This window comes from Astatotilapia calliptera, chromosome 17 (genome assembly GCF_900246225.1).
Source record: "Astatotilapia calliptera chromosome 17, fAstCal1.2, whole genome shotgun sequence".
In the NCBI taxonomy this organism is placed as follows: Eukaryota; Metazoa; Chordata; class Actinopteri; order Cichliformes; family Cichlidae; genus Astatotilapia; species Astatotilapia calliptera.
The window spans coordinates 6,542,321-6,559,423 of NC_039318.1; the positions used below are offsets into that span (position 1 = coordinate 6,542,321).

At 43.3% G+C, this 17,103-nt stretch overlaps 1 protein-coding gene and 1 long non-coding RNA gene across 4 annotated transcripts in view; one reads left to right on the plus strand and one right to left on the minus strand.

Annotated features, from left to right (window-relative positions):
- phactr1 (phosphatase and actin regulator 1) overlaps window positions 1-16,741 on the plus strand; it is a 44,602-nt gene extending 27,861 nt beyond the window's left edge. For 2 of the 3 annotated variants that reach the window (XM_026147243.1, XM_026147241.1), the window contains exons 2-12: window positions 1,379-1,543; window positions 4,782-4,862; window positions 5,432-5,557; window positions 5,643-5,840; window positions 5,920-6,181; window positions 9,801-9,994; window positions 10,227-10,383; window positions 12,229-12,284; window positions 12,386-12,447; window positions 14,470-14,610; window positions 14,687-16,741. In XM_026147243.1, the coding sequence (XP_026003028.1) occupies window positions 1,379-1,543; window positions 4,782-4,862; window positions 5,432-5,557; window positions 5,643-5,840; window positions 5,920-6,181; window positions 9,801-9,994; window positions 10,227-10,383; window positions 12,229-12,284; window positions 12,386-12,447; window positions 14,470-14,610; window positions 14,687-14,791 (1,547 nt within the window). In that variant the 3' untranslated portion in view covers window positions 14,792-16,741. The remainder of the gene's footprint in view (window positions 1-1,378; window positions 1,544-4,781; window positions 4,863-5,431; window positions 5,558-5,642; window positions 5,841-5,919; window positions 6,182-9,800; window positions 9,995-10,226; window positions 10,384-12,228; window positions 12,285-12,385; window positions 12,448-14,469; window positions 14,611-14,686) is intronic. The other variant, XM_026147242.1, reaches the window with a different exon arrangement.
- On the minus strand, window positions 1,444-10,220 carry LOC113009125 (uncharacterized). Its single transcript, XR_003270119.1, has 3 exons — window positions 10,038-10,220; window positions 9,780-9,885; window positions 1,444-1,493 (listed from the first exon to the last, which is right to left on the minus strand). It is a non-coding gene; the product is annotated as an uncharacterized LOC113009125 (long non-coding RNA).
- Window positions 16,742-17,103: the final 362 nt, after the last annotated feature.

Here is a 17,103-nt window from a genome sequence, read left to right on the forward strand (position 1 = left end):
CATGTCCAAACATCTCTCTCCTTAGCCACCTCATTCTGGGGAGCAGTCAGGCTTTCCCAGGCCAGCTGACAGATGTAATCTCTCCTCAGTCTGCCTCCATTTGGCCATGCCTGAAACACCTCACCTAGGAGGCGTCCAGAACCTCCACATCTGTCTGCTTTTGATGTGGAAAACAAGCATCTTTGACTCTGAGCCGCACATGATTTTGCAAAACATTCCTATGTTTTACTGCCAGATTTTCCCTGTCATTCCTCAATTACTTGTACAACATTCCCAGTTGAATTAAGTTTACTTCACCCAAATTCGAAACATTCCATGTGTTTGGATTCATTTCCATCTTTCCATTCATCTGTCTGACAAGTATCTGTTTGCACTGCATGCTTCTGTCGTGTGTGTGCAGGTTTACATCCTCTGCTGCCTGCTGAAATGTTGCCTTCCTTCCCCCCCTTTATTGCTGCTGGCTCTGCCCTTGTTTTGTAGAGGATGTTGTGTGTGTGTGTGTGTGTGTGTGTGTGTGTGTGTGTGTGTAATGGGAAAGGTGTAATTTCAAATGGAAAATCGGAGCATGCTGTATAGAGTGGCCTCCAGCATGATTACTTTGAGGAAAGTCCCTGTGGGGTGGGGGGAATTGTAGCTCAGAGGAAGAGGGTTAATGGAAAACATGGGAAAGGGAAGGCTCACAGTTGAAGAGGTTATAATTCTATCAGATTCTCACCACTGAAACCCCCCCCCCCCCCCCCCCCCCCCTTTGGTCTGTGTTGTAGCTGGCTAACTCCTCTCTGTCCAAGTTTTTCTCTCCTCCTTCTTACATAAGGTTTCTGCTGCTGTGGCCACCTGACACATTAGCTGTGATTGAAAGCGATCCAAATAAGCTTTACCTGACTTGATTATGCAAAACCCCCCTGGCAGAAAATGTCCTCTGACATTTGAAGCAGAGAGCAGCGATCATCTGTTCTACTTAACTGTGGGTTAAAAGGGTCCCATTATCAGTTAATAAGCTATAGAATAATAGCTCATTTACTTTGTGCCCACCTGGCTGAGGCTTTAATAAAATGGTCATTAATCAGATCATTATCCAGAATGATTTCTTGAAAAAACAATTTTTGGGTCATTACCCGAAGGTCTTCCTTTTATGGCGATGTTTATCTGAGAAAAGGCATCAGGTTTTCAAATTTGTGCTACACTCTTCCTAAAAAAGAACTCAGACTATATCAGTCACCCAGATGCCAACTGTCAGTCGTCATAACGCCAAATATCCGAACAAATACGTTGTTGTGCTAAGCGTTGGAATAAAAAGCGCAAAATTAAGTGAGTCAAAACCACAAAAACAATGTTTTTATGCATTTTGTTTATCTGCTTGTTAATGTTGTCTTTTCAGCTGAGGAAGTGGAGAGGTTGGCAGCGATGCGCTCTGATTCGCTGGTACCGGGTACGCACACGCCCCCCATCCGGCGGCGGAGCAAATTCGCCACCCTGGGTCGTCTGTTCAAACCCTGGAAGTGGAGGAAGAAGAAGAGTGAGAAGTTTAAGCAGACGTCTGCAGGTGAGAACCAAAACTCTGTAAACAGCACATCTGCAGGTCGGCAGCCAGCTCTGCGCCTTTCTGTCCTCTCTGCCTCACTCCCATCTCTGACACCTAGCAACAGCCTTGAGAGACGCTGTCCTTTAAAATGTTAGCATCAAAAGTCTACTGTGCATGGTTGTGTCTGGCTATGCACAGGGAGATTTCATGAGTCCAGTCATTATAGTCTGATACGTCATATAAGCAAAGAATGGCTGTATGTAGATATTAAGCAGGAACAAGTAATATCAACCTTCATTTGTCCACTGAATTCAATTTTGGAAGTATACATAATGCGAATGCAAAGGTTTGTAGCTGGATTGGAATCCTGGACATTTCCATTAGACCATGAATGCAGCATCTATATTTAGCTCTAAAATCCAAGTGAAGAATAATTAATTTTCAAATTGATACCATAGGTGCATCCACTAAAACTCTGGAGTTTGAAGTTCAGTGACCTTGACCTCAAGTCAGAGGTCAAGTTTATTGAAAATCTTGTGAATGTGATAACTCACGAAGGAAGTCACCTAGGATGTTCAAACTTATAGCTTTGACCTGTGACGTGGATGGGCTGACCTGTGTGACAGCCCATCCATGTCAAGAAAAGTGCAAAACTCCATTTGCTGTTAGATCCTCATTAGTGGCATCGCTGTCAGTCATTAATGAGGCTGCTCTCTCACATGTGTATCCACTCAATAGAGGATCCTGCTGCTTTCTGATTCTGCAGGTATGTAATAAACTCAGAAGAAAGACTTCTGCTAACAGCTGGAAGCAAGAAGGTAAACGTCACCTCCCACTTGTTTAGTCAAATTCGTGAGCTGTTACAGGCTCCGTCTTCATCATAAAGACTTTTCTACAGATAAAGAATAGTCAGCACAGCGGAAACATAGTAACTGATTTGTATTCTTTCAGTTTTGGTGCCCTTGTATATTTGGGATCCAGCCTCATAAATCAGAATGACTGAATTTGTGCTTTTTCTCAGGTGGTGTGATGAAATGCATAAATGCAATAAACATTGGGATCAGCCAAACTGCTATTCCAGACATCAGTGTATTCGTGTTCTTACACAATGAACTTATACTTGACTTTTTTTAAATGCTGTCGCTGAAAGCTGTTAATTCCACTGCTGTTCAGAGATGCCAACACAGCAGCTGTGGAAGAATTGATCATTAATGTTGGCCGTAGCAACAAGTGAGCTTCAAATGGAGTTCGCCAGCCGACGTGTTGTCTCTTTAACAGTGAATTAACACTTCATTCAAAGCAGTGAGCAAATTTGAAAGTAGTTTCATATGTCTGGCTCGGGGCTACAATATTCAGCGAGTACTAAGCTGTGAAGCGAAGGAAAGTGTTGGATTTGGATGCCGAAATAGCCGCTGTTGTTGTTGTTTCTCAGCTGGCTGAATCATTTTACATCCTGCTCTCACTGAGCGACGCAAACACGCAGCAGAGGGGTGAAGAGAGGCTTCCTGCAGCCAAGCTGTTCCCCCAGCTGTCATAGCAGTTACACTTTTTTTTTACCCTGCTGAAAACCTTCCTGCCTTCTCTGCACCCAGATAATGAACAGTATACGTTTTATAGCATGTGTACGTGCGCACAGGTGCTACACGTTGCGTGTACCGTGTGCTTTTGCTGCACCCTGCTGTCATGCAGTCAAGGTGCATTGGATTATCCAGATTTTCGTGCTTCAAGTAAAAATATAGCTGTGGGGTTGAATAGGGTTTACTGTAGGAAACACAGACAGTTATGACTACAATACATTGACACTGGGGCAACATATACGGAACCAGTTTTACATTGTATCCCTGGGCACTTTTTCTCCACTTTCTTTAGCTGAATCTATGAAACATATCAAAGATCACACAAAGTTTGACAGACATAAAATAGTATTATTGCATCAACAAGGTGATTCTCAAAGAAACATTGGAATGGAGAGCATTTGTTTTACAACAGCTTCATTTTCAGCATGACAGCGAACCCAAACACACTGCCAATCCAGTAAAAGCATACCTGTATGGAACTGTCAGTCATGGATTGGTCTCCCCACAGCCTGGACTCAAACAACGTGGGAACAGAAACGGAACAGAAGGGGGGGCAACATCCAAAGAAGAGCTTTGAATGTCCTTTAAAAAGCCTGAAGAACTATTTTTGAAGACTTCTCGAGGCTTTTTCCCATAAAGACAACATTAGACCAGCGCCTCTGTACCCTTAACAATGAGTGTTGACACCTCAGTGTATACATAAATAAAGATGTGGTTTGACGACCATTAGAATTGTTTTGGGGGGGTTTTCATGGTTAGCTGAATAGGCAGAGACCACGCTCGCTCGCTAACTAATGAAAACCCAGTGATTTTGTGATATACAGCCTGAAATATGACAGAAACCACTCAGAAAAGAGCTTCAAGAGTTACTCCTAGAAGAGAAGTCACTAGAAAGCTGCCCTAAGAGAGTTCAGCTCTTGTTGAAGAATAAAGGTGGTTTTACCAAATACTGACATTCAAGGTCGTTACAATTTTACAAACTCAGTTTTTGCCTTAAATACTGTATTTTCATGTGTGTTTGTGCGCGTTTTAATAAATTGTTGCTTCTCTTTTCCACGGGGTAGTTCAAGACTTTTGCTCCATAAAGGCTATATAAGACAAAATGCATCAGTTAGACAATAATCCTGCATTACTATGTGTGTGGGTGATGTGTAGATATCAGTTTACCAAACTGAGCTGTTAGAAAGCAACACAGAAAAACGCATTACAAACGCCATTAAATGACTTCATTAGATATAGTGTATGTCAGGGTTTAAAAAAAAAAAAAAGACTTGTAGTATTGTAATATTGCTTTTATTAACTCCCCCACCCTAACACTTTACTGATATTGTCTCAAACCCTACCAATCAAAATGGCATTGGAAAAGATACGTTTTCACAGCTCATGCTGGATATGCTAGAAAATGAAAAAGTGTTATTTACGGGAAATGTTTAGGAGTGAGGAGGCGAGTAGGCATCTCTGTCAGAGGATCAGTGAACTGGTAGTGTTATGTTTGTGCGCACAGCTCAGAGGGTCAGTCACATGATATTTCCTTGGCACACAGCAGCAGTGCTGGAAGCAGCAACAAGTCCAAAGAAACAGCTGACTCGTTCCTCGATCCTGATAACTCTGTTAGCATCCAGCGCAGCAGCTTTCTTCCTGTTCTAGTCGTTTCTGACGTCTCCTCCTCTGTGCTCCCTCAGTGTTGGAGAGGAAGATGTCCACTCGCCAGAGCAGAGAGGAGCTCATCAAGAAGGGACTCCTAAAGGAGGTCTATGAGAAAGGTGAGGCTCCACACAGCGAAGGTGAGAAAGAAAGTGGCCAGTGTTGTAGTATTAGTTGTTCTCTTTGTTTGCGGCCTGATTTTGATTTTAGATTCAAATTCAAATGTAAAGTAAGATTTTTCCGGTTGCAGCTTCTCAGTTGTGATTCATGCCTTTTCTCTTGCACTTTGATTGGTTTGAGTCTCTCACATTGTTCTGTCATCAGTGGGGTGGTGCTGTTTAAGTGCTGCAGCGCACCAAAGACTCACGCAAGCTTGTGCACAGTTGTAACTCATTTTTTAAGTGTCAGTAAATCCAGTGACAAGTTTACTTACAGCACACCAGTCAGCTTTATCATGACAAGACTGAGCTTAGGAATATGTGTGCCTGTCTGATCCTTACCACCATTCCCTCACATCCAGCTGCTCTACCTGGGTGTTTCTCCCTATCTATCTTTGAAAACTACACTGTTACGTGATTCATATTTTCTCTAAGCAAAATTTGAAAAAAATGCTACATAAGGAGATCCTTTGCTCTGTTTTTTCATTTTTTACCTACTTTTGAACACCAATGTGCATCTTTCTGTGCAGATGGTGCATCTCTGACCATCCGGGAGGAGGTGAAGATAGAGAATGGTCGTTCCTCGGTGCTTGGCTCCAGCCTGTCGGAGTCTGAAGGTAGTGAGCTGATGGAGGGAGCAGCAGGAGCAGCTGTAGGTAGGCAGCACAGCCTCAGAACCACTGAAACCTCTTTAGGTATTTGATTCACAGTGGTCTCTGACTCCTTTGTTGTTTCCCCCAGGCTCCCTGGAGTTTCAAATGCCTAGTGATGCTCAACAGGACCACACCCAGAAATCCAGTCAGGCTCCGCCCACAAAGAAGTCTATCGTATATCAGGCTGATGGTGCTGAATCAACCCTCTGCAGACCTCCAACGCTACACAAACAACCTCCCGCTCTGCCACCCAAGCCTTTCAACAGGCTACCCAATCACATTACAGGTGAGTGTGTCTCCATGCGTGCTCACAACCGCATTAGTGCGCGTGTGCCTAATCCTCCCACGTCCACCTCCTCGTGCAGACGGCGCCCCCGTGAAGTTGCCATGCATGTCGGCTAAGTTGTCTCCTCCTCTACCTCCGAAGAAGCTCATGATCTCCGTACCTGCAGGGAGCATGGAGCCCTCTTCTATCGCCTTCCAGAAGTGCCCCGCCCCTCCCAGCCATGCTCCAATGGGTGCACACTCACTGCAGTACGGGACCCTGCCTGTTCCTCTCCACCCGCCCAGCCGAATCATAGAGGAGCTGAACAAAACCCTGGCCCTCACCATGCAGAGGTTTGAGAGGTGAGGATCACACCGCAGAGGCCAGAAAGTCAAGAAAATATCAGCGAAAAGTCAAAAGGCTCATTAAATTGATCGTTTAGAACGAGCCTGTAACATAAAGAAGCTGGGACAATCATATTTTGGACTAAACAAAAAATTACAAAAATGATTAAAAAAAATATTGTTTGATTATATAGTAGTTTTACAAAACTGAGAAAGACCAATTGATTAATCAACCAGTCCCCTCTGTACTAAATCCAGCCCTGGGCAACTTTGCTAAGCACCAACCCCCGTGCCACAAAAAGTAGGGAAGAGTGTCGGCCCCCTTATTCCCAAAGCAGATGGCTCTGTATGTTGACTTGGCACCAAGTTGAAAGCTCGGATGCTACTCTGTTCTGAACATGGACAGCTGTCATTCCTTATATACTTCTTTAAAGTCCGCTGCCCAGGCACACAGGTAGTGTGTTGTAATGTAAAAACAGACAGGCAAGCTGATGTCCACACGGACCCTCGCTCACTGTCTGATGAAGAAATTTACATCACAGGGATCCAAGCAGATCCAACTGACCCAGAAGCCAGATGACCTCCCATTTATCCAGGCTAGGTTGTGATACTCTGAGACGTGTAAGGTGAATGTTTTAAGAGCTCCTACAGTGACTATGATGATCTTTTGCTATAGAATCACGATCTGAGTTGGAATCCTTCACACCAACTCACAAAAGTCATCCACGGAAAGCACAACGCCATTTTAAGATTCACAAATGTGTAATTTATAGGGAAATATTCCTATTTTTTTGACAGTTGTCTAGGAAGAATATGGCTGCGCAGCACATACACAACCATAGGTGGTGTGTTTTTTGTTTTTTTTAGTAAGGCAGAGCTATCCGTTTTACAAAAACAAATTGAAACATCTGTTTGGCTTTCAAGGGTCTTTCTGGATTTGGATGGAGTGTCTGACTCCAGAATAGTGTGTATGATCTGCTCCCACCTGAATGGGCATTTTAAGGATTCACATTCAGAAAAGATTAGATTGAGTTCTGGTCTTTCCATAGTTGCCTGTAGTCCACAGTGAAAAATTGTTTTTCTTCAAAGTAGGTGTAGCTCTTTACATGACGGAGTTTCTACACAGCTGGGTCGGTGCTATGATTTTACTTTATTTAATTCATAAGGTTAGTTAGTAGAGTTTCCAACCGTCCTGTAAAAAACGGAATCGTCCCGTATTCAGAGAAAATATTACGCGTTTCGTATTGAGCTGAAAAGGAACACAGTTTGTCCCGTACTTCAGCTAGGATGAAAAAGACACAAAGCTGGAGTTATCCTGCGCCTTTACGCTATCAGCTGACTCTTCTTCTCTCATTCAATCCTGAAACTGATCAATGATCAGCTGACGCAAGTCCCGTCTCTCCTTTGTTTATCGCCCACTTTGCGCCAGAAAGAGGAAACCAGCGGATGTCGCGCTAAACAACAGCGCGTTTAAGCTTGATCAGCTGTTGTTAGAATGTATTTAATATTAATTTCTAGTATCAGCTGATTTTTGCTGGAGCCACAGCTGTAAAGCTGCTGGTCATGATATGGTTTGGTTATGTGATGAGAGGGAAACCAGGAGATGTCCTTACTGAATCATCAGAGCTGAACAGGTGATGGAGAAACAGGTTTACCTTTTAGGTGACATGAATGAGTTGAAGGGAAGCTATGAACTGTTTCTGAGAGACAAATAACACCAGGATCCTTTTTCTACATAGCTGACAGCTGGTAACTGTGCAGGGGCGGGTCTAGCAAAGTTTTGCCAGGGGGGCCAGGTAGGACATTAACAGGGAGAGGGGGCACAAAGACATACTTTTCTTTCTTATTCTCATTTAAAATGTCTCGCTTTTAAAAAATAATTATCTGAATCTTACAACCAAAGTTTTTATCTGATGTACAACGTATAGAAATCATACACATACCAACAAGACAGTGAACATCACTGTCACAACAGCGTTTGTTTTCATTCAAAGGCTTTATGGCTTTTCTTATAATACCTGGTGGGCCGGTCTGTAGTCAAAATGCCCGGGCCGATTTTTTTGTCCCAGTCCAGCCCTGGGCACGACACGCAGTGAATTAATCTGAGAGGGTGCATTAAAAAATAAATGGCCGGGCCAGCGGTGCACATCGCAAATTAGCTCGCATAGACACATTAGTTGTACCACTTCTTAATGACGGCATCTTAGCTAACAACCCCGACTACCAGATTCAACTTGTAATTGGCTAAAAATCACTTAGCCTACTGGTGAGAGGGACGTTGCTAGCTGTCAGTTTTTTCAAGCGATGTTGAAATTTCCACGTTCCGACACTTCAAATGCTTCAGGAGCTCTCCGCTCAGCACAGCAACTGTTAATATAGATCGTTATTAAATTTATTGCTAATGCAATTATATGGCACATTGACTTCTGAGGAAACTTTAGATGGCACTCGTCATCAAAAAGGTTGCCTACCCCTGGTCTAGAGGAATACATACAAAACAATAGAGAGGCACACATTGGAGAGCAAAGTGCTTGGAGGTAGTGCAAAGAAAAGACTTGTCTTTGCACTGTCTGTTTAAGTATCACTATTTAGTCTGTCTACTGAATTAGAGTCGGTGTGTGAGTGGACTGAGTGATCAGGGTTACTCAGACCATGGCTCAGATCGGTGAGGTGGGTGGGCAGGGGTGGGGTGTCGGGGGAGAATGTTTTTTAACAGGTGCCTCAGGTCAAACAGGTGTGTGACCTGATTGACCTGAGGCACTGACCAGAGGGCAACTGGTCAAACAGGTGGTGAGCAGGGTCCACGGGGTCACCTGTGATCCCATCCCAAGAGACCATCACCCGATCTTCCAGGGGCAGGAGGGAAGGATCGGATGATGGGGGAGGGACAGGGCAGCCAATAATTTTTTTTGGGCAGTGTTAATTAACCTCTGCGCAGCCTTTCTGTTCTCAGTAGTGGCTCCTGCGTTCCAAAAATCCAAAGCGCGCCCTCCACTCAGGAGTGGAGGAAGACCAGCATCAGCCTCAGGTTATTCTTTCTCAGATTCCACCCATTCTCCTTTTATAATAAGAGGGGAGTGGACCGGTCTGTGCTTCCTGAAGCCCATTAGGAGTTCTTTTGTTTTAAGGATGTTCAGCTTCAGGTTCTTTTCTGAGCACCAGTGGACAGGTTTTCTACCTCCACCCTGTACGCCGTCTCATCTATATCAGAGATGAGCCCAACCATCGTGCAGGTTCCAATAGGGGATCTGAAGGTGGTCCAGTTTGGGGATGAAAATGTCTGTCATTATGGTGTTGAATGCTGAGCTGTAGTGCATCTTTGCGTAGCTCTTCCTGTTCTCCAGATGGCTCAGCGCTCTGTGAAGGGTGATGGTGATGACATCCTATGTGGATTTGCTCTGTAAGCAAACTGGTGGGGGTCAAAGCAGGGGGTAGCAGTCTTTGATGTGCTGAGACACTATCTGCTCTAAGTACTTCAGGACTACAGAGGGCTACAGGTCTGTAGTCATTGAGGCTGTCTATGCCATAATGGTAGAGGCCTTCAGACATAACCATAACCCTCACTTCACACAGCAGTGAACGTGTATGTGTGAATATGTTTGTGTGACACGTTTACCATTTCATTCTGAAACTGCAGCTCCATGATGCACGCCGTTCCCACGGTGATGATCGAGTGCGACGATGACAAAGAGAACCTCCCTAACGAGGCAGACTACGAGGACCTGCCGGGCATGTACAAGGATGAGGAAGAGGAGGAAGAGGAAGACGAGGAGGAAGATGAGGAGGAGGAGGAAGACGAAGAAGAGGATGAGGATGATACACTGTTTACAAGTAAGCATCTTTTTGTCTTTATTAAAATTTGGCTTACACCCACCATGGTCTTCAAGGTTACATTGAAACCCTGAAAAACAATAAAGAGGACAGAGACGTGTACATTAATGAGAATTACAAAAATATTTACTGCAGAAGAAGATCTATACTGTGTGCCTCTTACTGGGAGGCTGCGACAGCCTCAATCTGCTTAACTTTGATACGATTTCCTCTGCCAATATGTTCAATAAAGGCACACTGGCCATGAAGGTCTTACGAAAAGACTCTCTGGCCATCAAGCTGAGCAACCGTCCATCCAAAAGAGAGCTGGAGGAGAAGAACATCCTGCCACTGCATTCAGACCAGGAGCGGCTCGAATCCCGGCAACAGACGGCCACCAAACTGACGAGGTGAGCTTCCGACTTAAGAGCACACATGCTGATGTGACACCGAGCCACTCGGAGGAGCGGTACACACGCCCACATCGCTCATCACATGCACATCGAGTCACCTGCAAAGTGTTTCAACCCATGCGAGCTGTGATAGAGGCGACCTGGCTGCTGCAAGGAGCAGATGATAGAAGAAGGGATGACGCAAAGCAGAGATGGAAAGATTAAAGCAGGGAGTGTAAAACGAAATAAAACGGAAAAAAGAGAATAGTGTCGTGACTGTAAAGGTGAGTGCAGGCTACATTAGATGTGTACAGACACAAAATGTTGTCAAAATCATCACACAACATTTGAATCATTCTTACTGTACCAAGTGGCAACTTAAGCCAGTGCAGAAATGCTAAAGGCTACAGTTCCATGAATGGCCACTTGAGGTCACATCTAGTCCTATTTTAAAGTGCCAAACTTTTAATGAGGTTTCTAATAAAAATGCCCACTGCTCAAGAGTTGTCCATCATATCACATCACACGTGACACAACCACCGTTTTTTGGGAAATGCGAGTATTCCCTGAGTCGTTAGTAGTGCTTCCTGTTTCTTCCGGTTGCAAAAACCTGTGAGAAAACTGAGTGATTACTTTGGTAGCTAGGAAATATCCAGGGTTGCCTGTAGTTCTTCTTGTTTTTTACCCTGTCCTGTACAACAGCTTTAGCTAGCAGAATCAGGTTGTGCCAAACACTTTGCTTTGGAGGAGTTTTCATTTCCAGTGTGTGTTTTCTCAGCTCCACTGCGGCTCAAAGAGCAGCTTGTCAGTCTTTATAGACAAGTCCGTCACTTCCATTCAAACTATGACTGCAGCAATATGCTGGTGACCAAAGTAATCATAAAGAGGCTTTTACCAGCCGGCTGGAGACTACACATTTTCCTCTAACGACAGGTGGTGGCCAGGAGCTCACTGATTGGTCTGTATGTCTGTGTTAGAAGTCATTTTCTCAGTGACTGACATCAACCTTCACCAACCAGTTGGGAACAAGCATTTTTCCTTCACGACCAGAGGTTGCCTCGCTAGCAAAACTAACCATGTTTACAGCCCGTGTAGCTAATTTCAGTCGCAAAAAATAGTTCATCTTGGTTATATTTCTATCGCAATCCATGCTGTTGCAAAATTCTACTCTAATATTGTTTGATATCATAGTGGCAAGTCCACATTTTATATACAGAAATGTATGAAATGTACTAAAATTTATCTAAAATCTAAAGCACACACACAGTACTTAGCTACATCATTACTGCAGTAAATATCCATCTTCTATAACCACTCGCTGTAATATATGGCCGGGGGCATTACCCTACATATTCATTGTGCTCTTTGGTCCCACTTAATAGGTTTTTATAATATTAGGACAACTTGTAGTGTGCAACTGCTTGTATTACTTAATGAACATCTTAACATTAGTTGGTATTGTTTTGTTAGCTGGCTCTGGAGGAATCATCTTTATCTTTATCTTCCTCTGGCTGATGTTTTGAGCCTCTGCACTGTCCACCTCTTTTTTTTTTTTTCTTTTTTTTTTTTGGAGGGTTTTTGGCAACTTTTCTGCTTCTTATCCTCCTGTTCTCAGTCACTATCTGTCATCCTGCTATTCCAGTGCCTCTGAGTCAGTACCTACTCAATAAATTCACAAAATACTGCTTCATAAGAAAAAAAAAAGACTTCCCGTGCACAGCCAGCTTTTCTGTCCACAAGAGTAAAATCTCTTTTTGCATATGTCGAGAGCAATAAGCATGATCTGAAAGCTTGCACGAATAAACATTAAAATCATATAAAAATAGCTTTCCTAAAATAGATGCTTTCCTTCCCTTTATTCAGACGGTTGAGTCAAAGGCCGACAGCAGAGGAGCTAGAACAGAGGAACATTCTGAAACGTAAGTCACTTTGCATAACATGAAGGAAAAAGAGAAAAAAAAACTACAGATAAAAATGATTTGTGTGTGAGTGTGTGTGCTTTCTGTGCGGTTTCCTGCAGCTCGAAATGATCTGGAGGAGCAGGAGGAGAAGAGGGAGATCAAGAGGCATCTGTCGAGAAAGGTAAAGGCAAAGAAGATGTGGACAGCGTGTCTTTGATCAATCAGTGCTGAGATGGTTCATAACCCCAACTAGAAATATGAACATGGTTGCCTTGGAGACTAACCTACCGCTCTTCAGACTGCACCCCTTTGAGAAGTAGTTTTTGTGTGTGTCTTAGATCGTCTCCATCGCAGTCACATGTTACTGAATAATAAAGAACACCTGACACAGTAAACGTCAAATTAGAGTATATCTGATGATCCACCATACAGCAACAGTCATTCTGATTATCGAGCACATAAATCTGTGTGTTTGTTTTAGTGTGACCGCCATGGACTGAAGTTCTGGTCTGTTGGTGTGTGCTGATATGATGTGTTTGCTTTTCTCCAAACATCTCTACTTCCATTGTTCCACAAGTTCTTTTAAAGAGAGGAGAGGTTTTCTCCCAGCAATCCTTCCAAACAAGCCATACTCGTTCAGGCTTTTTCTTCTGACATACATTTTAGCATTATCATGCTAATTGAGGCCTGTAGAGTCTGAGATGTAGCTCCTGGGTTTTTTTACAATGTATCTAAGTATTTCACCGTCTGAGCTGGGGGTGAATTTGAAAGTTATTAGCTGATGCTAACAATCAGCTGTGTATCCTTTTAAAAACAGCCTACAGTCATTCACTCACTACGTGGTTGTACACCACTCTGTGTTTAATCATTTAATCATCTTTGTCATGTCTTCCTCTCCTGACCACAACCTGCTGTGGCAGATGGCCACTCCTTCCCTTAGCCTGTTTCTGCTGGAGATTTCTTCCTCTTAAAAGGGAGTTTTTCCTTCCCACTGTAGCCAAGGCACTTGCTTACAGGGGGCTGCATGATTGTTGAGGTTTTCTGTTTTCTTTGTATTATTGTAGGGTCTTTCCTCGACAATGTAAAGCACCTTGAGGCAACATTTGTTGTGATTTGGTGAATATAAATAAAATTGAACTGAGTTGTAGTTTTCAACAAGTCTCACACATCTTCTGAGCAATCCCAGGTCATTCTTCTTTGGTGAATCTCTCAAGCTCCTCCAGATTTGTTGGTCTTCAGTTCACCACACAGATTTTCAATGAGATTCAAGTCGGGGCTTTGTGCAGGCCAGTCAGTAATTTTCATTTCAGTCTTCTGGAGGTAGATCTTCACAGGAGTGACATGTATTTTGGGTTGTTGTGTTGGAAAACAAAGCACTGGTGCAGATCCAGTTTTGCTGCTGTTTGAGGTTTTCTTTGAAAATCTTCATATATCCTTCTTTCCTCATGATTCCTTGACTAGACTCCCAGTTCCAGACGCACTGAAGTATCAACAGTTCCTCACTTGGCTAAGTTGGTCACTTGTTGGCAGTTGTTCTGAGGATCAGGCAGATCTCTCACTAGTTTTCTTTCCAGAGTCTTTAAAGTCGTTCACTTCCTACCTCTGCCAGGCTTGCTATGTGCTCTGTGGCTTTGAATTTCAATAAATTTCTCACTCCAGTTCTTGACACTGTGATAACATTGTATGTCTATCTGCTCCTTAGTAACCATAGACATTTTTTTCTCATGTAAACTGATTTCGTTTGATGCATGATGCTTTCCCAAGTTACAGCTCAAACTCTGGCTGAAGTTTTTATACTGTGTGTAAATTGGACAGCAACCCGCAGTTTTAATGATTTTATGTGTTTTAAGAATTATAAAGGTAAAGCACATCAAAAAATTGAAATCTGTAAGTTGGGGCTAATCATTTTGTCCTTGTCTGTACACACCTGAAAGTCCAGACCAGCAAACTACAAAAACTTCTGCGTTTGTAGACATCCTTACACTTACTGATAATTAATCGGGTGCACCTGATTAGCAGCACCTGGCTGCCACTTACCCTCCTGGTTCGTAAGAATGTAAGGATGTAAGGTCTGGTATTAAAAAAAGGGGAAGTTTTTTATAAAATTGTACAAAACTGTACAAAAGACAAAGTTAACTGTACTGAGGAGCACAAGTTACTTAATGCTGATTGGACAGCACCCATCTGTTCATCCACCTTTCAGCTCAGCCAGAGACCCACAGTCGAGGAGCTGAGAGAGGCGAAGATCCTCATCCGCTTCAGTGACTACGTGGAGGTCGCCGAGGCTCAGGACTACGACAGGAGAGCAGACAAGCCGTGGACTCGGCTAACAGCTACAGATAAGGTTCATTTCTCACAAAGACTGGATTCAAGTAATCTGTACTAGTGTGCTTTATCTAAGTGTGTGTTTCTTTGTTCAGGCTGCCATTAGAAAGGAACTAAATGAGTTTAAAAGCACAGAGATGGAGGTGCATGAGTCGAGCCGTCATTTGACCAGGTATGGAAAAGTTGCACAGAACAGCTAATGAGCTGCCTTACGAAACTGCAAAGCACTCTTTGTTTTGCTTTTTTGTTAAATGAGGTGTGTTGGGGAAGGTGCCAAAGTAAAGGTCATGGTGGAGTTCTGCTATGGACAGCAGTAGTTTTAAGAAGTGTGATTACACTTTTATAGCTGCCTCAGCCTTTATCAGCTAAAGCCTCACGTTGTCAGCTGTAGCTGTACCATGCTGCGCTGCCTCCAGATTGTTAAGCCCATAATTATGAGCAGCCAAGTGTGAAATCTTCAAATTACTTTCCTAGTTGTTGTTTTGTTTTTGTTTTTTTGACGCAAATGCAATATCTCCTACTTTGCAAGTAAACCAGCAGAGGTGTTAACATACTGGTAGAATCATGCTGAAGTCACAGGTGCTAAAATCTGGTGTTGCCATTAAAAATATAGGCTGACTGGAAGTGAAGGTTTTCCTTTCAGGGTATCCTGTCAAATATTTGCTCAGTGAAAAATTCTAATTCGTCATTTGGGTTTTTTGGCTTCTTCTTTTGTCTCCCCTACTCTCAGTTTTCGAGAGCAATGGCAGAAAAGAGGGGGAGCTGTGCTCTTACACACTGTGAGATCTGCTATGATGTGTGGTTTGGAGATGGTGGCGCTGACAAAAAAGACAGGAGGCTGAGTTGGAGGTGTCAGAGTTAAATATGTTGAGGTTTTCTTTGGGAGTGGCCAGACTGGACAGGATTAGAAGCGAGCATATCAGAGGGAAAGCTCAAGCTGAGTTTCTTGGAGACAAAATTGGAGGCAAGGCTTCCCATGGGGCCATGCTTGAAAAAGTTGACAGGGGCCTTCACCATGTTGGCCTTTTTTGTTGCTGGTTTGGCCTGGAGTCTTGCCAAGATGCTAGCTTCTTACAAATTTGAAGAATAACTCCCTAGAACAGGGGAAACTGTACAAACTCTTGGTTTTGGAGTAAAAAGCCATTCCAGCCTTTCCATCAGGGTAGGTGTAGACTTGTCCAACGTTCTTGATGGGCGGACTGGCAGGGATGGAAGGTGCCACCTCATCCTCACGGTCATCTGACCCAGCGCTACTGGTGGACTCCTCGCTGCAGCTGTCATAGCCATCAAACATCCTGAATGAGTCTCGTCGCTTACAATCTGAACCCGGGGTACGATCAGCCAAATCCCTTGAGTCTTCCTTCGGCCATTTATATAAATTCTTTTTTAGTTATCTGCACCTAGGGGTAGAACCTAGCTTTGAATTTTAGTCTACCTAGCAGGATTACCTAGCAGGATATCGACAAATTACTCTGCAGCTGAGATGGTTTTGACATCTTTATAGGAGGGATAGTGGATACGTTGGACAAAGGACGTTGAAGATTGAACTTCCAGGCTCATGAATGAAGTAGTTTAAATAACTTTAAATGGTTGGTGCCAGACAGGCTGCTACGAGTAGTTCAGATTTTCAGGGATTTTCCTGCACAATCATCTCTGTAGTTTACACAGAATGGTCTGAGAAAGCGAAAATATCCAGTGAGCAGCAGTGCTCTGGAAGAAAAGGCCTCGTTGATGCTGGAGGTCAGATGAGGATGTTCTGACTGCTTTGTCTCCTTTTAGATAATTTCATTGTGTCAGAATAAAGAACATTTCTTCAAACATGCTCATTTTCTCTTCCTGGTTTCTTCCTACAGGTTTCACAGGCCGTAAGTCGGCTCAGAGACCTCAGCCATGTTTTTAAAATCCCTTAAAGTCTCAAGTGTTCAGACTGCTACAGATTTCCAACATCAACTTCGAACTGGCTTCATCACACAAGTTTGAGCCATTACAGGAAACGGGAGAAAAACACTGAGATGGACGGATCAATGACTGTCTCCCCTCTGTGGAGATTTTGGTGACTTCTTGATATTCAAAAGCTTTTAATTGTATTTTTTTTATGATGAAGAGGTGGTGATATCTTTACTTTGCAGCACTTCTTTTTTCTTTTTTTTTTAAACAAGGCTCCTGGAGGTCCAACACAGAATCTGTGCCAATTTTACAGGATGGGGACGGTAAAAGATGAAACACAGGGTCTTTATTTCACTCTCACTGTTTTCATGCCTGTACCATATTTTCATCGGGCAGAATTTTTCCTTTGAGTATGCTTGTGTTAGCTTGATTTTACTCCACGTATGACATCTCAGTAATCATTTCTCTTTGCCAGAGGCATGAAAACATTCCACAAGTGTGTACTATTGCAGGCAGCTGAAGCTTAAGCCAAATTGCCCTAAAATTCTAATCAAAGTCCAAGAGTGCTCTCTACAACAAAAGGAAATTCCTGTCTCCAAACACTTTCACATCAATCCGCTGAGCA